Source organism: Pimephales promelas, chromosome 12, assembly GCF_988280905.1.
Source record: "Pimephales promelas chromosome 12, fPimPro1.hap1.1, whole genome shotgun sequence".
Taxonomy (NCBI): domain Eukaryota; kingdom Metazoa; phylum Chordata; class Actinopteri; order Cypriniformes; family Leuciscidae; genus Pimephales; species Pimephales promelas.
This window is the reverse complement of record NC_142780.1, coordinates 33,534,407-33,558,421: the sequence shown is the minus strand read 5'-3', so window position 1 is coordinate 33,558,421 and position 24,015 is coordinate 33,534,407. Positions and strand designations below refer to the sequence as shown.

The window sequence follows — 24,015 nt, the reverse complement described above, 5'->3', positions numbered from 1 at the left end:
GGAGTTGTTGTCTTTCATCCACATAAGCCAAAAAGACATTTTCAGGCTTTTCTCAGTCTAGAAAGCTCCAAATTAAAAAATAATTTCACATTTCTTCTACATAAATTCACATTCATCTTTCCAGAGGCGAAGTATCCCTTTAAAACAACCCTGCATGTTTTAGAGTGTAATGTCAGAATTATAAGGGTGGTTTAGGATTATATCTGCAAAAGAAATTGATTTTTACTGAAAACTTAATGAGTTGCTTTGGCTTTTACACAAATAATACATTTAAAAAAAATAGTTGAAATAATTTTCTGTGGAAATCAATGTTCTGCCACAAATTTTGTCAATAGATCTTAACCTGTACTGAACCCGGAACATTCCTTTAATCGCCCGATAGAGGAGCGCTCCTTCCACCAATCTTCCTGGCACTTGCCGATTAAAGGGCTATTAGTGCGTAATTGAGCCTGGAATAAGACTGACCCGTGTGATTTGTCATAATGGCTCAGGTGACGAGGAAAGAGTTGGGTGTGTACAGGGCTGTAGTGAGCGACAGCAGAGGAGAAGATGACAGTGTCCTGGAGCTGATCGATGATGGTGAGAAGAACATGATTTACTATCTGTCATCTCATTCTCACGCCATTGTGTGTAAAGACGGTATCATATACACTTCAAGATTTCAAAGTAGGATTAAAGATATATTCATTAAAAATGTTTTTTTTTTATGTTAAAATAAAAAAATAGTGCTTAAAATATCTGTAATATATATTTAACGTGTGTGTGTATACTTACTGACAGAATTTTTAATTATTATAATTTTAATATATATACAGTTTATATATACACACTTTTTTACATATATATTATATATTTTAAGCACTCTAGAAAATAAAAATTAAAAATTATAAATATATGTAGGCTTACATACTGTATATAGTGGTTTTAATTATTATAATTTTAATATATATATACAGTTTATATATATATATATATATATACACACACATTTTAAATATATATTATATATTTTCAGCACTCTAGAAAATAAAATTTAAAAATTATAAATATATGTAGGCTTATATATAGTGGTTTATTTTTATCAACGTGTGTGTCTATACTTACTGAAAGAATTTTTAATCATTATAATTTTAATATATATATACAGTTTATATATATACACACATTTTAAATATATATTATATATTTTAAACACTCTAGAAAATAAAAATTAAAAATTATAAATATATGTAGGCTTACATATATAGTGGTTTATTTTTATTTAAGTGATTTAAGGGGTTTTAGGTTTACTCCATAACTGTAGTAAAATCACTGTAATGAATTAAGTATTCTAATGTAGAATTAATAGGCTACTTCTATGTGAAGGTGATTTATTTTCAAAATGTTTTGTAAATGAAATATCAGAAGCACTTTACATTAAGCTTCCATTTGCTAACATTAATTACCAATGAAAAATACTTCTAAGTAATTTATTCATCTTATTTAATATTAATTTCAACATTTACTAATACATTATTAAAATAATCTGATTTATCTTAGTTAATATTCATTCCAACATTTACTAATACATTATTAAATTCAAAAGTTGTATATTTTATCTGCAATCCTTAGTTGGATAAGCACTTTAATGGGCAATCATTCTTGTGAAGATCTGGACTCAAGGGAACGAACTGGGAGGGTTGGTTGGGTAGGCTGGGGTGTATCTTTCATTTTGATGAACATCTGTATAATACAGCCGTAATATGTTTGTATAGATTTGTCCCAACATGTGCTGTTGTAGAAAATGTTACATGGTTTAATAGAAATTCAATAAAAAAACTGTTAAAAATAAAGGTTGTTTATGGACCTGCTGACATGAACAATGAACAGATGTATTTTTTATCAACTAAGATGAATAAATCATGTAACAAATGTATTGCTCATTGCATTGAATAATAGGGCCTTGTTTTAAAGTGATACCCGGCCAAAATGATACTAATAAGATCTTTTGTTTTTGTTTTCCTCAGAATTTGAGCATATGGTGCAGCAGCTCAACAAACAGTGCGGTAGGTGGATCACGTGATGATGTTTCAGACGCTCATGCTCATGTAAAATCGTAGCTAGTGATGTAATCTCGGCCGTGTGTGTGTGTCACAGCGCTCTCTGCAGGTCCAGTGCGGATCCAGTGCACTGCTCAGGGCTTCAAGCTCTACTGCTCCCTCAAATACTACATGAGCTGCATGCAGACCAGCTGGCACTTCAAGTGAGTTTTTATACGGCCAATGATGTATATGGAAGAGTTCTGCTTCAGATTTCACATTACCTAATATTTTAGTACTTGAAATGAATCCAAATATGTGTATGAATGTGTATGATGAGTGAATGGGTGTATGTGAGGCTAAATGTAAAGGGCTTTGGTGGCCATTGGCTCTGTGAAAGCGCTATATAAATGCAGTCCATTTACCAAATAACTGATCCTAACCATTTCATTCAAGAGATTTGTTCAAAAATGCTGATTCATCCAGGAAACAAGTGAAGTCTTTATGTTTTAAGTTAAATGTTCTTTTAAATAGACTATAGCCAACTAACATTTTGTCAGTACCTAGTCAATTACAAGTTATTTTGTTTAGTTGTCTGTCCAGAATCGTGATCTCTATTTGAAACAAACTATTTAAAAAATAAAATAAAATAAAAGATTGATTATCAATTTGGCCGGAATCATGCTCTGCTGCATGATAAAAAATACTAAACAAAATAACGACTGATCAATCTGAGCAATGCACAGTCATTTTATGGCTTTATATTTTTTTAGTCCTCTACCAAAATTGTAGGAAAAAATATTAAAAGTTGTCAGTTCACTCAGTTCAAAGTTATTATAGTTACCTAGTACTAAAACCATAAACAGTAAAAAAAAATTGTTCTTGAAATAAAATAAATGATAAAAAAAAAAGTTAAAATAACTAAAACTGAAATAAAAAATTATACAGGCACAAAAAATTACAAAAACACAAAAATTAAACAAAAAAATATGAAGATAAAGACCATTTAAAAATAGCAAATAACAGTATCTCAATGATACTAAATTAACATATAAAGTCTTTTGTTCCTTTGATGGTTGGACTTTCTCTGCGTGACAGGGACAAGAGAGTCGCTGAGGAGCGGAGCCGGCCGGGCAGCAGCATGCAGAAGCTTTGGATTGAGATATTTGACCCCAGTGAAAGTGATAAAGGGAAGTACACCCTGGAGATGTTCGACGGCCAGGAAACACACCAGCGCTCTCTGGATCTGTCTGGACAAGGTACAGCCACATAACATGCGCGTCGAGCAGGACGATGATGAAGCCTGAAGCCTAAACCTCTCTCTCTTCTCTGTAGCTTTTGCAGATGCTTTGCTGGAATACCAGAGGCTAAAGTAAGTCAAGATGCTTTTGAATATTCATCAGCTGAATTTGAAGCTCCGCCCTCTTTGGTGACCGTCGCTAGCTCAGATGAACTAGTCCATTAGAGTGAATGGCTATTTCTGTGAACAGTGTGATCTTTCAGTAAAATGTGCTCATACAGTGGTAAGAACTGATTGGATCTTATTCCTAATAGTGTGTATATGTATGTGTATTAGTAATACGATCCAATCAGCTTTTACCAGCTATGCACATTCATTTTATGGCTTTATATTTTTTTTATTTTTCTACCAAAATTTTAGGAAAAATTATAAAGAGTTGTCAGTTAGCTCAGTTCAGGGTTACTATACAGTGCAACACACCCATGCTACAGTTGAATAAAAGAGGAATAAAAAAATCATCTTTTGGAAATTGATTAATTTAATTTAATTTTTTTTTAAATTAGGAAAAATCCAAACTTTAAGGAGACCAATTTTCTATATGAAATAATAAAATAATATAATATATTTAAATATTATATTTATTTATAATTTATATATATATATTTTTTTTTGATAAATATTATATAATATATTTATATTCAAAATAATATATTTATATTTTATTTAGGCCTATATTATATTTTATATATAAAATATATATCATTTACCACTTATTTACAAAAAAATTGGATTGAAAATGAATTGAATATTACAAAACACTATCTACTTTTTTATTAGTAATGTAAGTATATAGTTTAAAATGAAGGTGGCTTCAATTTTTCTTTATATTTATTGTAAGGTTATAATATTACTTTACATCTCATTAAAAAACCTTCAGTGGTATTCAGGTGAATATAATATTGAAAATGAATATTAGTCTAATATAATAGTCATTTACAAAAAAATTGAATTAAAAAGGAATTGTGACTGCAAAACTTAATCTAATTTTTTTGTCTGTTAAGAAATTTGTAATGTAAGTAACAATATTATATACACTTAATAGCAATTATATACATATATATATATACATATATACAGAAATGCATACAATTAAATATCATTTTACCAGTTATTTACAAAAAAAACTATTATCAAAAATACAAAATCTCTTTTATTATATTTATTAAAAGGTTGGAAGTTGAACACTAGTTGAAATCTTGCGCAGATAAACGTTCGGTGGTGTTTGCAAACTCATTCACTATATAACTGTATTGTTTCGTCTTCATTCACAGGCAAGTGGAGTTTGCTGAGAAGAGTAAGTATTGGTTTGTCTTGTGTTTTCGTAAAGCATTCACACACTTCATCATAACTGTCCATCTCTGACAGATCGAGCCAAAGTCACGAAGGGTCTTCCTGATGTGGTGGCCATCATGGAGGAGAAGGTACGTCTCCATCACTTGTGTGTTTCATCGACTCTTACTTCAGCTCACACAATCGTCCCGTCTGTCTCTCCAGTCTCTCTGTCTGACGTGTTTCGCCGATGGCGACCCGGTGCCGGAAATGTTCTGGCTAAAGAACGACAGAGAGCTCGTCTCCAGCGGCCAGTATAACATCACACACGAGAACCAATCGTCCACGCTCACTGTCAACCACGTGACCATGGAGGACTCGGGCAACTATAGCATCTTCGTACGCAATAAACACGGATCGCAGACGGTTCCCGTGACCGTCAGTGTGTATAAACAAGGAGAAAAGCCTCGAGCAGATGCAGTGCAACTGTAAATCAGTAACATCAGGACAAACTCATCATTTGAGTTCAAGTCAACAGTGATTTCTAGGCTGGAAGCGTGTTTCTAAAACTTTTTATCTCACAATTCAGACTTTTTTTCTCCAATGAGATAAACTCACAATTGCAAGAAAAAAGTCAGAGTTGTGAGAGAAAAAGTCGTAATTACCTTTTTTTTTTTATTGTGTGGCAAAAACAAGCTTGCCTTATTTACATGGCATGTGTTTGTTCATTTTTGGTGCGTGGGTGACTGTTAAAGGGGTGATGAACTGAGAAATCAAATTTTCTTTGAGCTTTTGACATCTAAGAGGTCATCATATTATAAGAATATCCTGTAAGTTTCAGAACTGAAAATGTCCTAGTTAGTCCAATAAAAGCTTTTATTGACACCAGGCTCAGCAAACGACTCGTTTTACAAAGTGGGGAACTATGACGACAAAGAGGATAAAACCCCACCCCCGGAGAAGAAGATCGACGCCTACTTCAACACGGCCGGTTTAGCCCCGCCCACCGATTCGCGCATTACACGTATAGCTAATGTGCTAACATAGATGCCTACCTCGTGATGACAAACCGGATCGAGCTAACGAGCAATACAGAATATTGTGCAGTGCCTGATTGTGGAAGAAGACAGTCGCTGCATAAGCTTCCTCATGTTTCCAATAGGACTGCATGGATAAACTTTATTTTTAATGGCGTTCCAACTGATTAGGTAAAATATTGTCTGTCTGTTCGCTTCATTTTACTGAGGATTGTTTTATAAACAAGACTGGCTTTGCAGACCGATTAATGCTACGTTCACACCGGACGCGAATAGGGCGTCAGGCGCGAATGATTTCAATGTTAAGTCAATGCAAAGACGCTTTACGCGCGTGAAAAAGTCCTGCGGCGCGAATGAGGCGTGGAGCGGAAGACGCGAATACGCCTCATTCGCGCGTCAAGTTGGCGCGAATGGCGCGAATTGAGCGTTGTGCATTCACGCGTTTGACGCGAATTCGCGTCTGCCGCCCGAGTTGAAAAATCTGAACTTTGGCGTGAATTCGCGCCGCGTTAACCAATCAGGAGCCTAGCTGCTTGCTCACGTGGTGAAGTGTCTGGATGCTTCAATAAATTATTTTGTTAATATGACTAAATGCATGGTGGGATTATGCACAACAAAGCAAATGTTTCATCACTTAAAACATTATTTCTATATGGAGACATGTTCATTTTGTATTGAATGTTATTCATTCCATATCTAGAAATAGTATTATGTTGTAAAGACAATCAACATATGTGCATAAATTCGTGTCTGGACGTGAGAGAGAGAAAAAAATCACAGGACAGGTTAATAACTTTTGAAGGCTGGCTCTATTTATTATCAAAACAAAAATAAATGACAGCTAGATTAGATGGATGAGGGGCCGGGCGAGGGTGATCCTCGCTCAGATGCAGGACAACAGGTCATCAAACTGGGCGCGTGACAGGCGGAAGTACCGCTGACAGCGGCCGTCATCCAGCGCAGCTCCTGGAGCGAGCAAATGGTGAAACTCGCCAAACGGTTCGGCTCTGAAGGGTCCGGTGGACACAAATATACAGCGACGATGATCCCCACGCCACTGTACTACTCTCCAGAGTAAATACAGAGCGGTAACTCTCTTGATGAATGCTCGGTCGACATAAAAACAATGGCCGCCAACGGATTTTGATTCTGACGCGCGTAAATTTCGCTTCAAACTTTACGCGCGGCAGTTTCGCTCTTGACACGCGAATTAACACTAGTGGTCAAGCGTCAAACTAGACGCGTCAGGCGCGAATTTGACGCGCGATTCGCGTCCGGTGTGAACGTAGCATAAGAGTAAAGAACGGTGCTGTGCCGTCTCCGACAGGAATGGTGCAACACACGGACTCTGGGTCGAACATGTATGGGCGAATCATTCCGGTCGCCATCGTACAACATTGGACGTTTCAAAACAATTTCCCCCAAATGCACCGACGGGTGAGTCGAAACTCATTATAATATGCAAAACTGTTATCCAATCACAGCAGTGGGCGTTAACTTCCAAGTCTTCAGTGCGAAACGCCCATAAAAACCGAGCGTTTTTCAGCTGGGCTCAAAACTAGGGTACAAATAAGCCTATTACTTATTCATTTTGATGTGTTAGAATGCAAAAACCAAGCGAACGTCATAAGTTGACCTCAGACAACAATATAATAAAATTTAAAAAGCCAGTTCATGACCCCTTTAATGTGAGTGTCCTAAAAGGCATTGAAGACTGAACTGATTTTATTTGTGGTTTGTTTCCTCTGATTTATTCCTTATACAGAATAAAGTGCAAATTAAACCTGTTTCTCTCTCTTTCATTCATTAACTAAATAAATCATCAGGGAATAAAAGTGGACTGCGAACTTTGATCAGATTGACTGTGAACACACTTTCCAGCCCCATTACAATAGTGTCACCATCGATTTTTATTTTTTGCCTGTACATGGATGGATGGATATTTCATAATAGAGAGATCGAGGCCTGTTGCATTTATCATTATGCAATCCTGGGGTGAATCTTTTGAACAGATAGAAAGCAAACTCCACTGTCCACAAAGTCATTCACCCCTCGTGTTTAAACACTAGTATCTCAACCGGTTCCTTTAGTAAAACTGAGAGGAGATTCTAGACTTGTTAGATTTGTTTGCTTTTATTTACTTGTATATGAAATGCTGGACTGTGCATTTATTCATGCATAGCATCGTGTCTCGTGCATTATATTATTTGCACCGGTGTTTTGCTGTTTGCCATGTGATGATAACAGTGTCTTCTATACTGAGTGCATGGAGGGACCGTGTTTGAATGTGTTTTAATGTTGTAAGTCATCCCATTCTGCTCATTAAGAGATGCTCATTTTAAAATTGTTCGTGGTGATTTCTCATTTGCTTAAGTGCAGTTCATCCATTTGGCTTCTCAGCTCATTTTCAAGTGAATTGTGCTCATTTATTAACTATTTTGGTTAATCTTATATGCATGTAGCTACAGTATTAGAACAAGTTGTGCTTTCGTTGAACCTGTTTAAATCCATCAACTAAAGAGAAAGTTAAATTAAAACAAGCTTGCATGACTGTGAGAAAGGATTATTACAAAAGATACTCTTAAGTTGAAAAAAGGTATGCTCACCAAGACTGCATTAATTTGATCAAAATACAGTCAAACAGGAATATTGTGAAATATAACATTGTGAAATATCTGATTTCTATGTGAATATATTTTAAAAATGTAATTTATTCCTGTGATCAAAGCTGAATATTCAGCATTACTACAGTTTTCGGTGTCACATGATCCTTCAGAAATCACTCTAATATGATTATTTGCTGCTCAAGAAACATTTATTCTCAGGGCTGAAAACAGTTTATATTTTTTTTTGCAAACTAGAACTACTTTTTTCAGGATTCTTTTATGAATAGAAACGCTTTGCATAACCAGGCCCACGTGGATCCCCACAGAAAGCATGTCTAAGTCCATTAAGTGGATGAATTGATGTCAAGGCTCTGTAATATTCCATCAAACTAAATTGTGTTTTTAAAAAAAAAAAAAAAAAAAAAAGACTGGGTCAGTTGCACCCATATTCAGGGGGCATTACCCCACAAATGGTGTTAGTGAACTCTGGGCTGTTCAAACAGAAGGGAAAAATTACAAAATGTCAATGATTAAACTCACATGTGAATTATAAATAGGCTTCTGGACTCAAATGATCCTCTTCACATTGTCCTGAGCTTCTCAAAGAGGTCTAAGGCTCTTGTCCGATCCGATCCGATCAGCAGACATGGCTTTCCAGGGAACATGGCAGGTGTATCTTCAGGAGAACTACGAGGAGTTTCTTCGAGCTATTCGTGAGTTTTTACGCCCTATTTAGCCTTTATATGCTCAGGGTTGCATTTCCCCAAAGCACCGCACGGCGGCAGCAAATGGAATGGCAAAAATGCCAAATTTAGAATAATTTGGAATTGATGTTAAAATAGGCTATACTTGGAAATAATGTCCAAAAAGTAAAAAAAAAATGAAAGAAATTAACACTACATCTGTTTAATAGCATAGTAGGTAAGTTTTTTTTTCCGGTGAAATGCCTTAATTTTTTCTTTTCTTTTCTCTCTATTTTTTCTATCTCTTTTCTCAAGTATTTATCCTTGACAAGATAGCTACCATATGTTTTGTACGAACTACGAACTTTTGTTCGTATTAAAATTCTGTGACAATAAAAAAGATGGGAAATAGTGGTTTGGGAAACTTTTGGGAAATATTAAGTTTTTTTCCGCCACAAATAAAAAAATAAAACGGGTAACTGCTACTTTTTGTTTTATTCTAAAATTCTGACTTTATTCCTCACAATTGTTAGAAATAAAGTCTGTAAACTCAGGATTGCGAGAAATAAAATCAGAATTGTGAGAAACAAAGTCTGTGAGATATAAACTCGGAATAGCAAGAAATGGGCTCTGGCAGTATTTCCGGTGAAGGTGTAAGGATGCTCGATAACTTCCGCCGATCATAGAGTCCAATGCAATACCGAGAATTTATATTGAATTTTATACACCATGGTTATGCTAAAGGAACGTTAGTCACAAAAACATATAAAACAGACACCCCTCATTGTGTTTATGCTTCTTTTTAAAATGATATTAAATAAACATAACTATAGGCCTATATAAAATTATATCTAAACGTACGTTTCGTTTCAATGACGGGAGGACAGTAAATTTTGAAGACTCTGCCATAATCCCGTTTTCCTCGGTTTTCCTGCGCTTTAATCCCCACAACCGGAAATGGACGAGCATCCTTGCGTCAAATGCAGAATTTATGCGTGCATAGCCCATAAACTCAGAATTGTGAGATATAAACTTGGAATTGTATTAGCCTAATTAAGTCTGTGAGATATAAACTCGGAATAGCAAGAAGTAAAATCAGAATTGCGAGATATAAACTTGGAATTGTAATAGCCTAATTAAGTCTGTGAGATATAAACTCGGATTTGCGAGTTATAAAGTCAGAATTGCAGAGTATAAACTTGGAATTGCGAGAAATAGGATAAACAGACTTTTTTCCTCAAAGTTGCGAGTTATGAAGTATAATTTGTAAGATATAAACTCACAATTGCGAGAGAAAAAGTCACTTTTTTATTTGGTGTCAAAAACAAGCTTCCATATCCTATGGGATGGTAATTTGTAATATCATTCATCTTTGTCGTGATTAGGTCTCTCAGCATCTGTGTGTTTCTGTTCCTTCAGCTCTGCCAGAAGATATTATTAAACTGGCCAAGGATGTTAAACCAGTGACAGAAATCCAACAAAAGGGCAACGACTTCACCATCACATCCAAGACCCCCGGGAAAACCGTCACCAACTCCTTCACCATCGGCAAGGAAGCAGAAATCACCACCATGGACGGCAAGAAGCTCAAGGTGGAATATGTATAATTCACGCCTTTGTAATAAGATGTCGAAGTTTGAAGTAGTTGATATAGTGTGCAGGAGCTCAGTTTCACAAGAGATCAAGTTCTTCATTCTCAACTGAATAAAGTACAAAGATTAATCTGCACCAGTGAATCATTTAGGCTAATTAGACCAGGGATATGTATTAAAGGTAAGATTGGTGATTCTCAGAGTGGCTAGCAATAGCAGAAGCTTTAAAGTGACGCCATGGGACTAAGGACTGGCCTTATATTCTGCTGTGTTTCTTTCTTCCAGTGCATTGTGAAACTGGAGGGAGGGAAGCTGGTCTGTAACACGGAGCGATTCTCTCACATCCAGGAGATCAAGGGAGGAGAGATGGTTGAGGTTTGTACTGGAGATGCATGTCACTCATTAGAGCTCAGAACTGTCTACATCTGTAAATTATGAACCTTTGTTATATTTCTATTTTCTCTGGGTATTTATTTTCCAGACCCTGACAGTAGCCGGAACCACCATGGTCAGGAAGAGCAAAAAGATCTGAAGAGTTTGATAATCACTGGCTATTTAAATAAAGCTCTGATTTATCATAATGGTGTGAGTTTGTTGTGTTTTTGGTTTCATTGCATCATTCACAAAAACATTTTTAATACTAAAAACACACAAAAAACTGATTTTGCACAGGTATTGCACTAGTTCAAAATAATTCATGAAACAGTAAAAATGTAAACAGAAATAGCAAGCTTTAATAAAGTTTCAATGAAATTACAACATATAAAACATGTGACCGCCTGCCCCATTCTGACATTTAATTGAAATAGTTTTGTCCTGAAAGACAATTCAACATTAAAATATAAAATAATGGAAAAAAATGACGGTAACACTTAGTGAATGGCACTTCTACATCATTTATTAATCTTAATTTCAACTTTTACTAATGCATTACTGAAAATCAAATGTTGTATTTGTTTACATTAGTTAATTCACTGTGAACTATCATGAACAAACAATGAACAGCTGGATTTTATTAACTAACATAAACAAAGGTTAATAAATACAGTAACAAATAGTTAGGTCATGTTAATTAATTTATATAACCTAACTAATGTGACCTAATATTTACAAATATTAGCCTAGAGAATACATCATATACCAAACAGTTACAATCTGAAGTCAATTAAAGTCTTATTTCTGATCTATGTAAAGATATTCATACATTTAAAAAATGTCTACATTTTAACTGTTTTTTTGCTTCGTTGACTCAATATAAAGCTCCATTTATTTCTTGAATGATATAAAACAGAATTTTTGTAGCCTACAGGAAACGTACATGTTTAAACATGGAATTTTGCCAGAATACGGTTTATGGTATAATAAACCTGACTGTGATTGTCTCAACAGTTCTCAAAAAGACGAAATAAACGTTTCCAGCAACACAAATTGGCTATCTATATTCCTTGTGATACAATCACAAACATTTTGCCAAAACGGTTTTACAAATGGGCCGTGCCAAAATAAATGAACCACAGTTTCAGGGCAACTGTCACAAAAAAGCAGTTAAAATCTATATCACCTTTACATTTTACAAAAGTAATGTTTCACTGGGTAAATAAATATCATTTTGAATGACACCTCTTTGACTTTGTTTGCAATTAAATATTTAGGTAAGCTGTACGCCAAAACATTTCTCAAACAATATTCGTTGTCAACGAGTAAACATATATTTGAAATAATATGCAAAAATAATTTCTTTTTCTTTTTTTATTAAATGCTTGACGAAAAGAAACGGGAGGAAAACATGTATTTTTCTTTCTCTCTTGAAGCGGAGGTGACGTCACAGTGAGTGGTTGCGCATGCGCGTGTACGTGTGCACATCAAGCCTGGTCTGCGGCCTGTGAGCCCGTTTGTCGTCTGTGGACCTGAATTTTGCAGTTTTTTGTTATTATGGCGAGATACATGCGACCTCCAAACACTTCTCTGTTCATCAGAAACATCTCCGATGACAGCAGGTTAGTGAGCATGAGTACTAGTCACTGCAGCAGTGTGTACGTTACGCTGCGCGCCGCGAGAGTTGCTCTCACGCCTGCCTGCGTCGTTAAAATCTCACTAACTATAATAAATGTGATTGTGCACGAATATACACCATGATTAGACTCTCATCTAAGGTTATTTAAAAAAAACGGACCTAGTATTGAGTGGGTTTTCTCTATATTGCCGAAAAGGCTGCTCCTACTTACGTTAAATCAGTTAAGATGGATTAAAGGGTAACGTTAACTTAAATGAAAACAAACATAACGTTAATTGATCCGTTTGTCTCATAATGTTGAATGTTTTTGTCTAATATTTGCAGCAGGATTTGAAACAGGATTGGGTTTCGTTCCACTATGGCTGTTGTTAGATGCATGAATATTAATGAGGACAGCTTCCGCGTTTCAAAATCAAAATATGAAAGCCTCAAAGCCCGTCTACGGAAGCCTGTTATAAAATGCTGTTATTTTCACTCATTGTATGTATCTGCTAACTGACTAACGTTAGTGTATCTTTAACCCAGTAAGTTATTAGTTAGAAATATTTCAACTACTTGACTTCTAACCCAGCATTTTTATATTCCATTATAATGAATCTTTAATTCGCGTTTATATTTAGATTTTATTCAAAGTTTGTTTTGGTAATAATTATATTATGTGCTTTTGTCATTTTATTACTTTTTTTTTTTTTACTATTTATATATTTTTATTTTAACCTTATCTCAGGTTACAAATATGCTTCTAACGTTAATTGTTTTAAAAACCCTTTTCTACAAAATGTAAAATTAATTGTTAGATTGGAGGGAGATTGGGGTAGTTTTTCACCATTTTTCCTTGTTTAGAATTTTGTTTCGCTTGTTTAGAATTTCGTTTTAACTCCTACGGTGGCCAGTGTAGTCCAAGATTAACATGGCTTCCTGTTCGACCTCGTCCATGAGTGTTAACTCAAACGTAAACGCGAAAGGCGAAGCTTGAATTAGCTGGTGTGTCCCTCTTTGGCTAATGTACTTTCAAGATGGAGGGGCAACATGGCGACCGACATTAGAACCCCTTACCCGTATCGTAGTATTTTCAATGGCATATTATGCACTCACGACGAGAATACTTTATTACTTGAACGAAGTAAATATACATTAATGAGCACATATATTTTAGAAAGTTTTTAGCAAAGAATAAACTAAAAGAGTTACACAGTTTAGCTTTAACATTGTTGAATGAAATGCCTGAACCAAAGTCTGTCATCAAAATGATGTGGTTTAATTCACTCCCAGAAGTGTCTCACAGGATTGAGTTTACACACTAGCATCCGAATGTGTTTTTGTTTTGCGTTTCGCAAGTCATTTATGATATTGTGAAAAGACTCAAGAGCCACAGTGCCTTCCCTCTAAATTACAGCAACTTCAGTTTTTATTCCAGATATTTTGCACCAATTTCCCAGGAAGTGACGATTTTGTTCTCTCAAACACATGGGATGGAAACGTTGCTTTATTCACAAATGTTTTATGCGATATTCCAATTTTGTGTTCATAACTTTGGATGGAAGCATAGCTACTGACTTGTGACTTCTATGAAAGCAAATCTCAGCGCTTCAATGGCAGCTTATTATCCTCAAAGCACTCAGTCAAAGAAATGAATGTCCTGTCGTTTCATGGTACTTTAGGCCAGAGGATTTGCGTCGTGAGTTTGGTCGTTATGGACCTATAGTAGATGTCTACGTTCCTGTTGACTTCTATTCACGGCGACCAAGAGGATTTGCATACGTACAATATCCTTTGTAGGCAAATGTGTAAAAGGAAGAAAATATTGCAAACTTTTAAAGGGATGCTTCATCCGAAAATAAACAATCTGTCATCATTCATTCTCCTTTTCTTTCCATGCTCTGAATAACGAAAGTGAATGGTGGGAACTAGTTCAGTTCGGCTAGTTCATTAGGGTATGTTGACACATGGCAGTTTTAAAACGAACCCCCGTGTCATCCAAGATGTCCATGTCTTTCTTCAGTCAAAAAGAAATTAAGATTTTTAATGAAAACATTGATGAAAACATCCTTATAAGGGTCATGATGAAGACCCTTATTCATTGTCTGGAATCGTTTAAAGCCCTTTGTAGTTTGCACTGAAAGCCTCATTTGGACCTTGAACTGTTTGGTTCCCAAAGAAAGTCCATTATATGGAGAAAATCCTGGAATGTTTTCATCAAAAACCTTAAATCTTTTCGACTGAAGAAATAAAGGCATGGACATCTTGGATGACATGGGGGTGAGTAAATTATCAGCAAAAGTTTTTTTTCTATTGTATTGTATTTCTATTGTATGTGGAGATTGGATAATGACAAAATTGTCATTTTTGTGTGCACCATCCCTTTAAAGCTTGACTGTGATGGCCGTAAACTTGTCAGATGTTTGTCTCCTAACTGATATTTCCTCTGTTGTTGTCTCAGAAAATGTAAAGACATACAGTTCTGGAGACCTTCCCTACACAGAGTATTTAAAAGGGCCGATGTAGAGTAGATTCAAGACAAAGAAAATAAAGAGAAAGTTAAAGCTTGAAGATTCAAAGGGGACCAAAATCAAGTCAAGGCCTCGGTCTGACCAAAGAAAGAGGAAAAGACTAAAGGTTATTGGGCAAAGACATCCCCAAGTCCTTCTCGGAGGAGGTTAAAGACAAAAAAGGTCAAGCTGAAGGTCAAAGGTCAAGCATGTTAAAGGTAACCCGTTTTAATGTTGTATCCTACCATTACAGAGCACATGATTTCTGTACGTAATCAAAGGAGCTTTTCCTATCCATGATTTCTCTCCGTTTGATTGGCCGACAGATGCATATATAGTGTTCCTTTAACTACGGGCACTCACTCAATCATCACATTCACACTCGTTTTTCATTTAATTGCCTGTCTATAATATCTAATGTTTTTTCCAGCTCATCTCATCCAAGTTATAACATGTTAGGAATAAAATGCCACACAATTACATAACATTTTGCAATGACACCATATTCTTGTTGTCCATAATAACACACGTCATGTCACGTACTGTAAAATTGCCTGAGGTTGGAGAACACGCTTGGAAATTTAGTGAATTTCTTTCATTATTTCATCAACACATTCCCCAATTCAGTTGATTGTTTTGCTTTATAATCTTTCATATTTTGTGGTGAATATTAATATCATGTTGATGGAGAGTTCAGTGTGTATAATATAAATGTTCATCAGTGTAGCTGAGATAAGTAAGACTCTTATTTAAAAAAAAAAAAAGCAAAGCCTTAACCGCAGCTGCATGTTCGAGGACGTTCGCGACGCAGAGGATGCGCTTCATAACCTGGACAGGAAGTGGATCTGTGGACGGCAGATCGAGATCCAGTTCGCTCAAGGAGACCGAAAGAGTATAACATTGTTTTTCTGCATGTTGAAAATGATTATATAGTTTGTTGAACTCCAAAGATTGGAATCCTCCAGTTTAAATGCATTGAAAATCGTTTTATATTAGCCATTGAACGTGCTCTTGTCTTGTGGTGTTGCGCAGCTCCCGGTCAGATGAAGTCCAAAGAGAAGCGCTCTCCTCGCAGCGACTCGCGATACGACGACTACGAGCGGGACGGACGGCGCAGACGGTCCCGCAGCCGCAGTTACAGAAGCAGATCTCGCAGTCGCTCCTACGAACGCCACGCTCGCCCATCAGGGAGCCCGAGAGAGTAAGGACAAACTTTAACATTTTTAGCTTTACAAGTACATTTAAGAAATTTAAAATTGTGTGTTTTTTTCCAAATAACATGTATAAAATATAGGTGTGTAACAGGATATCTCATCACAACATATTGTGGTAACACTTTACTTGAAGGGGTGCGCATAAGACTGAAGTGACACCTTCATAATCATGACATATGTCTTTAATATGAAGTAGGGTTTATGGATGTTTATGACGACTGTCATTAAGTGTCATTCGCTCAATAATGACATTTTGAATGTAAATATGACAATGTGTATCCCTCAAACTGTAGTCACTTTATAGCCTTTAATCCGGTAATTGTGGACAAATGTGGGCACTGAGGACTCGGGTGTGATCCTAATTTTTATTTATTAAAAATGTTGTATTACTGTCTTCGATAAAGTTTTGTCTATCCATTTATGGTGTTTTTTTTTAATTTTGGGGGTATTTTTGAAATTATTTACTTCAAAAAGTACCATATTTTCTATGTAAATTATGCTTTTGTTTTTTTTATTGTTTTTTTAACTACTTTAAAATATCATTCCAATAAGTTCTTAGAGCTAAACCTAAAGATGAAGTGACTTTGCTGTCATCTGGTGTCTTATTTTGGCATATTTTAGAATGCTCTAAATTACAGTTTTTCCCATTCATTTCTATGGGTGCCCATTTTTGACTCAAATACAAGATTAAGGAGGTTTTTTTTCACCCATTTAACATTGTAGAATTTAGTAAAAAAAACTAAATTCAGGAGGCAAACTTAGGAAAAGTAGCCAAGTCTTGTACCGCTCAGATCAAGGGAAGTATTTTTTAAAAATAAATCAACTATTTTGCCCACATTTGTCCAGAATATGGTTTTAGGGTTATGATGTCTTTGTTATGACACCTTGACATAAACCAATACATCATAGCCTGTCAGTGTCTGTCATCAACTTGACATAAAATGAAGTTAATCTGTCATGTGGTTGGCTTTGACATTGGCTGTCATGAGGCATTATAACTGTGTCATGAATATTTTTCGTGAGCTCAACTACTGTGGTACTAATTGAGTTTGTCATTAAAAAGTTATAATGGATTCATCAAGTCAAAACCAACCACATGACAGCTTAATGTAATGTTAACCAATAAAGCTAGGTGCTTTCTTAAGTGTGATCATTAATCATGTTTATGACAGGTTGTGTTATCTTAGTAATGTCAAGTTATCATGACAAAGACACTGACAGGTTATGATGTATTGGTTTATGTCAAGGTGTCATAACAAAGACATCTCAAACAATGTCATATTTGCATTAAAAATTTAATAACATAAAACATGCATAAAACTTCCAACATATACATGTGTCATGTCATGATAATGAAGGTGTCATGTTAGTCTTATGCACACCCCTTCAAGTAAAGTGTTACCCATATTGCAATACAAATCTGCAACAATATGTATCGTGGAAAGTGACTGTATAGTTCACCCACAATGAAAATTACTGTGAGGAAAAAAAAGTTTTAGTTTCAGTACTACGTTAAACTACTATATACAGTATTATGTTGAGTATAATGTATAATAATATGATGGGAGAATATTTGTGTGTCCTGATCATGCCAAATGTCTGATGTTACCAGTAAAAAGTGTGTGTCCGACATTATTTTAAGCGTATCTCGTCAGTGGCAGAGCATATTCGTCTACAATAATTCTGTTGTCTATATTGTGCTGTGCATTTGGTTATCAGCTCCAAGTCTATTCATTTACACTCACAGTGTAACTCCAAATTTAGCATTTTAATCAACAGCACATTTTTTGTTAACCTTACCATGTCTTGGAGTAGCGCAATAATATCGAATCGTCACATCAGACTTTTTTTTTTAGTTTTTTTTTGCCCAGTTTCACAGACAGGGCTTAGATTTAGACTTAGTTCAATTAGGGAGTTTAAGAAGCCTTTTTTATGTAAATGTATTAGGAAACACATTACTGGTGTGTATCTGGAGACAAAACAATGGCACTGATATATCTTGAGATAAGTTGTTGCAACAGCTCAAACATGCATTTTAGTCTTGGACTAGCTTAAGCCTTGTCTGTGAAACTGGGCATAAATGACATTTTTTATTAAAAAAAAACCAATGTGTTCTACATTGATCCATTGAATTTTTTTTTTTTGACAGCTCTCGGTCACACGGCAGACACCGGAGAAGCAGAAGTCGTGAGAATGACAGGTAAGTCCAGTGCATTAAAATCAAGTCAGCATCTGAGGCCTTGGCTTCATGTGTTTATTGTGTTAAAGGTTTATTAAACTCAAACATGAAAATGCATTGTGCGAAAAAAATGCATTAAAGGGTTAGTTCACCCATAATTGAAAATGATCACCCTCATGTCCTTCCAAGCCTGTAAGACCTCCGTTCATCTTCAGAACACAGTTTAAGATATTCTAGATTTAGTCCGAGAGCTTTCTGTCCCTCCATTGTAAATGTGTGTACGGTATACTGTCCTTGTCCAGAAAGGAAATACAGATATCATAAAAGTAGTTCATGTGACATCAGTGGGTTAGTTACAATGTTTTGAAGCATAAAAAATAAATTTTGATCCAAAAATAACAAAAACTACGACTTTATTCAGCATTGTATTGTCTTCCGGTGCTGTTGTGGATCCACGTTCAATGATGCTGCTGACGTAAGACGCGGCTGTGTGAGTCATTAATGTTTTGGGTGAACTAACCCTTTAACTTCCACTATGGAGACAGGCCGTAAATCAGAGTTTTCTGCTCAGACACAGGTCACGTGACCACGGACGCAGACACCATCGGTCTACCTCGCATTCTCCTTCCCAGGACTCAAAGTACAAGTCCAAGAGCCGCAGGTCTCAGTCCAGGTCGGCCAGCCCGCCGGTGGAAGACATGCACCCGTCCGCCGGCTCCCGTGAGGACGAACCGCGGGGTCGCTCAGCGTCCCGGTCACCGTCTCGCTCGCGCTCCAGGTCCTGGGCCGGCCGCAAGTCTGGGGGCCGCTAGTGTAAATAAAGTATCGTGTTCAGCTTATCATCGTGTGTGTAATCATGACACCGTGCTTATCAGATCCCTAAACTAATGATGCAGCTTGTTTGAAAGTTAGTCTTGTCAAAGGCCGTTTCAGAACGTTGTTTTGTAAGAAATGCGCCCATCGCTTTGATGCCAGTGTAATAAAAGATGGCTTTATTTTTATAGTCAGAGACGATCAGAACATCAGCTATTTTTTGTTCAAAAGATGCATGCAGACAGTAAAAAAAAACACATTTTAAAGACTTTGGTGTTGCCTCTGAAAGGTCGCAGTGTTACTTTTCTTTAAGTTTTTCTTAAGGTTAATGTATTTGAAAGTAAATTTGTATTTTAGTTTAGTCTTGATTGTAGCATCAGTTTATATTAAAGACGTAGAATTTTTGTCATTGCTAAATAAACAACGATTTAAACGTCATATGAGTGTTTTATTCTTATACCTGCTTTTCATTCAATATATACACCAATTGTTAACTATAATTTTGTCCATATTTTAACCCCCTCAGACCTGAATTATGGTTCAAGTTTCTAAAAAATATAAAAGTACATTTTCCCAGCTCATGAGGTTTCTATAAATGAAAACAAATGAAAAAAAAAATTCATATAATGGGCTTTATGCACAGCTGCACTACTTTCTGAACTTAAGCCAGCTCCTTGTTTCCTGTCTGCCATTATTGGCTAAATTGATTAATTCAAGTGTGTCTGATTATTGTTGCCGTGACTACTGAGGTCAAACACACCTGAATTAATCAATTTGGCCAATAATGGAAGACCGGAAACAAGGAGCTGGCTGAAAGTAGTGCAGTGCTGTTCAGAAAGTAGTGCAGCTGTGCATATGGTCAATTTCCTTCATGGTGTTTTTTTTTTTTTTTTTTTTGTCCATTCTAATGGACATCAGGGAAAAACAGGTGTACTTCCCAAAAATAAAATTTGTTGGTCTATAATTTCATCTTTTTCTCAAGGTCAAAAAAATTCCAGCAGTATAACATTTCAACTATAATTTTGAGGTTTTTGTTTTACAAGTTGCACATTGTAGTAAACTAAATATATTCGAATCAATCAATCTGGTCATTTTCTGTGTGCATCTTTCTTTTTTTAGAACAAAAACTTGAACATTATAACAATACAACTTTAATCGTAAGGTTTTTCCTTTATATTGCACATTTGTTTATTCATAACAAAATAAACCTAGGAATCAATCAATGCATTAATGTTAGTCATTTCCTGTGTGGATCCTGTATTTTCTTGTATTTTTACAGTACTGGCAAGACGGTTGCCAGCAAGTCACTGTATTTCGATTTCCAGTAACTCTAGCTAGACAAGGCCGAAAAAAGGTCCATTCCGTCATTGGGCCGTTGGCAAATCGACGTGGGTTGGCCTCCATTTTTGCACTCAGGTCTAAGTCCCATGGCCCTCTATCAGAATCCAGAGTTTCAAGAAAATCAGAGAAACTGAAAAATTCGACCCAAAAAAAAAAAACGACAGTGTTACCCCTGTCGTTTTTTTTTTTGGTGCAAAAAAAATAAGTTTCTCCAATCTTCTTGAAACTCTGGATTCTGATAGAGGGCCATGAGACTTTGACCTGAGTGCAAAAATGGAGGCTCTAGACCCTTCCAGAGCTGAGATATCAAAATTAAAAATTTCGAACCCGAAAAAAAACCCGACAGTGTTACCACTTTCGTTTTTTTTAATTTTCGGGCGAAAAATTAAGTTTCTCCAATCTTCTCAAAACTCTGGATTATGATAAAGGGCTGTGAGACTTTGACCTGAGTGCAAAAATGGAGGCTCTAGACCCTTCCAGAGCTGAGATATCAAAATTCAAAATTTCAACCCGAAAAAAAAAACGACAGTGTTACCCCTTTCGTTTTTTTTTTTTCGTTTTCGGGCGAAAAATTAAGTTTCTCCAATCTTCTCAAAACTCTGGATTATGACAGAGGGCTGTGAGACTTTGACCTGAGTGCAAAAATGGAGGCTCTAGACCCTTCCAGAGGTGAGATATCAAAATTCAAAATTTCAACCCAAAAAAAAAACCGACAGTGTTACACCTTTCGTTTTTTTCATTTTCGGGCGAAAAATTAAGTTTCTCTAATCTTCTCAAAACTCTGGATTATGATAGAGGGCTGTGAGACTTTGACCTGAGTGCAAAAATTGAGGCTCTAGACCCTTCCAGAGGTGAGATATCAAAATTCAAAATTTCGACCCGAAAAAAAAACGACAGTGTTACCCCTTTCGTTTTTTTTTTTGTTTTCGGGCGAAAAATTAAGTTTCTCCAATCTTCTCAAAACTCTGGATTATGATAGAGGGCCGCGAGACTTTGACCTGAGTGCAAAATTGGAGGCTCTAGACCCTTCCAGAGCTGAGATATCAAAATTCAAAATTTCGACCCGAAAAAAAAACGACAGTGTTACCCCTTTCGTTTTTTTTCATTTTCGGGCGAAAAATTAAGTTTCTCCAATCTTCTCAAAACTCTGGATTAAGATAGAGGGCCGTGAGACTTTGACCTGAGTGCAAAAATGGAGGCTCTAGACCCTTCCAGAGCTGAGATATCAAAATTCAACATTCGACCCGAAAAAAAAATGACAGTGTTACCCCTTACGTTTTTTTTTCATTTTCGGGCGAAAAATTAAGTTTCTCCAATCTTCTCAAAACTCTGGATTATGATAGAGGGCTGTGAGACTTTCACCTGAGTGCAAAAATGGAGGCTCTAGACCCTTCCAAAGCTGAGATATCAAAATTAAAAATTTCGACCCGAAAAAAAAACGACAGTGTTACCCCTTTCGTTTTTTTTCGTTTTCGGGCGAAAAATTAAGTTTCTCCAATCTTCTCAAAACTCTGGATTATGATAGAGGGCCAAGAGACTATGACCTGAGTGCAAAAATGGAGGTTCTAGACCCTTCCAGAGCTGAGATATCAAAATTCAAAATTTCGACCCGAAAAAAAAACGACAGTGTTACCCCTTTCGTTTTTTTTTTCATTTTTGGGCGAAAAATTAAGTTTCTCCAATCTTCTCAAAACTCTGGATTATGATAGAGGGCTGTGAGACTTTGACCTGAGTGCAAAAATGGAGGCTCTAGACCCTTCCAAAGCTGAGATATCAAAATTCAAAATTTCGACCCGAAAAAAAAACGACAGTGTTACCCCTTTCGTTTTTTTTTCATTTTCGGGCGAAAAATTACGTTTCTCCAATCTTTTCAAAACTCTGGATTATGATAGAGGGCCGCGAGACTTTGACCTGAGTGCAAAAATGGAGGCTCTAGACCCTTCCAAAGCTGAGATATCAAAATTCAAAATTTCGACCCGAAAAAAAAACGACAGTGTTACCCCTTTCGTTTTTTTTCATTTTCGGGTGAAAAATTAAGTTTCTCCAATCTTCTCAAAACTCTGGATTATGATAGAGGGCTGTGAGACTTTGACCTGAGTGCAAAAATGGAGGCTCTAGACCCTTCCAGAGCTGAGATATCAAAATTCAAAATTTCAACCCGAAAAAAAAAACGACAGTGTTACCCCTTTCGTTTTTTTTCATTTTCGGGGGAAAAAATTAAGTTTCTCCAATCTTCTCAAAACTCTGGATTATGATAGAGGGCCACGAGACTTTGACCTGAGTGTAAAAATGGAGGCTCTAGACCCTTCCAGAGGTGAGATATCAAAATTCAAAATTTCGACCCGAAAAAAAAACGACAGTGTTACCCCTTTCGTTTTTTTTCATTTTCGGGCGAAAAATTAAGTTTCTCCAATCTTCTCAAAACTCTGGATTATGATAGAGGGCTGTGAGACTTTGACCTGAGTGCAAAAATGGAGGCTCTAGACCCTTCCAGAGCTGAGATATCAAAATTCAAAATTTCGACCCGAAAAAAACGACAGTGTTACCCCTTTCGTTTTTTTTTTCGTTTTCGGGCGAAAAATTAAGTTTTTCCAATCTTCTCAAAACTCTGGATTATGATAGAGGGCTGTGAGACTTTGACCTGAGTGCAAAAATGGAGGCTCTAGACCCTTCCAGAGCTGAGATATCAAAATTCAAAATTTCAACCCGAAAAAAAAACGACAGTGTTACCCCTTCCGTTTTTTTTCATTTTCGGGCGAAAAATTAAGTTTCTCCAATCTTCTCAAAACTCTGGATTATGATAGAGGACCGGGAGACTTTGACCTGAGTGCAAAAATGGAGGCTCTAGACCCTTCCAGAGCTGAGATATCAAAATTCAAAATTTCGACCCGAAAAAAAAACGACAGTGTTACCCCTTTCGTTTTTTTTCATTTTCGGGCGAAAAATTAAGTTTCTCCAATCTTCTCAAAACTCTGGATTATGACAGAGGGCTGTGAGACTTTGACCTGAGTGCAAAAATGGAGGCTCTAGACCCTTCCAGAGCTGAGATATCAAAATTCAAAATTTCGACCCGAAAAAAAAACGACAGTGTTACCCCTTTCGTTTTTTTTCATTTTCGGGCGAAAAATTAAGTTTCTCCAATCTTCTCAAAACTCTGGATTATGATAGAGGGCTGTGAGACTTTGACCTGAGTGCAAAAATGGAGGCTCTAGACCCTTCCAGAGCTGAGATATCAAAATTCAAAATTTCGACCCGAAAAAAAAACGACAGTGTTACCCCTTTCGTTTTTTTTCATTTTTGGGCGAAAAATTAAGTTTCTCCAATCTTCTCAAAACTCTGGATTATGATAGAGGGCTGTGAGACTTTGACCTGAGTGCAAAAATGGAGGCTCTAGACCCTTCCAAAGCTGAGATATCAAAATTCAAAATTTCGACCCGAAAAAAAAACGACAGTGTTACCC

At 36.2% G+C, this 24,015-nt stretch overlaps 3 protein-coding genes across 4 annotated transcripts in view; all 3 read left to right on the top strand.

Annotated features, from left to right (window-relative positions):
• Positions 1 to 7,411, top strand: part of myom3 (myomesin 3) — a 63,076-nt gene extending 55,665 nt beyond the window's left edge. Inside the window, exons 30-38 of the mRNA XM_039688891.2 lie at positions 492 to 579; positions 2,007 to 2,045; positions 2,137 to 2,242; positions 3,117 to 3,277; positions 3,354 to 3,390; positions 4,590 to 4,612; positions 4,684 to 4,739; positions 4,813 to 5,874; positions 6,920 to 7,411. Coding sequence (XP_039544825.2) covers positions 492 to 579; positions 2,007 to 2,045; positions 2,137 to 2,242; positions 3,117 to 3,277; positions 3,354 to 3,390; positions 4,590 to 4,612; positions 4,684 to 4,739; positions 4,813 to 5,079 — 777 coding nt within the window. The 3' untranslated portion in view covers positions 5,080 to 5,874; positions 6,920 to 7,411. The remainder of the gene's footprint in view (positions 1 to 491; positions 580 to 2,006; positions 2,046 to 2,136; positions 2,243 to 3,116; positions 3,278 to 3,353; positions 3,391 to 4,589; positions 4,613 to 4,683; positions 4,740 to 4,812; positions 5,875 to 6,919) is intronic.
• Positions 7,412 to 8,808: 1,397 nt separating this feature from the next.
• On the top strand, positions 8,809 to 11,086 carry fabp10a (fatty acid binding protein 10a, liver basic). Its single transcript, XM_039688894.2, has 4 exons — positions 8,809 to 8,943; positions 10,333 to 10,505; positions 10,791 to 10,880; positions 10,987 to 11,086. The coding sequence occupies exons 1-4, from the start codon at positions 8,877 to 8,879 to the stop codon at positions 11,035 to 11,037; spliced, it is 381 nt and encodes a 126-aa protein (XP_039544828.1). The 5' UTR covers positions 8,809 to 8,876; the 3' UTR covers positions 11,038 to 11,086.
• A 1,247-nt stretch (positions 11,087 to 12,333) lies between these two features.
• On the top strand, positions 12,334 to 19,652 carry srsf10a (serine and arginine rich splicing factor 10a). Of its 2 annotated transcripts, none has more exons than XM_089118048.1 (6): positions 12,334 to 12,502; positions 14,181 to 14,285; positions 15,797 to 15,900; positions 16,041 to 16,209; positions 18,372 to 18,422; positions 18,973 to 19,652. In XM_089118048.1, exons 1-6 carry the CDS (start codon positions 12,438 to 12,440, stop codon positions 19,211 to 19,213), a joined length of 735 nt encoding a protein of 244 aa, XP_088974174.1. In that variant the 5' UTR covers positions 12,334 to 12,437; the 3' UTR covers positions 19,214 to 19,652. The 2 variants fall into 2 exon arrangements, with proteins under 2 accessions (XP_088974174.1, XP_088974175.1); XM_089118049.1 differs by lacking the exon at positions 14,181 to 14,285 and adding an exon at positions 14,960 to 15,226 and having other exon boundaries at positions 12,344 to 12,502; positions 15,774 to 15,900.
• The last annotated feature ends 4,363 nt before the right edge of the window (positions 19,653 to 24,015 follow it).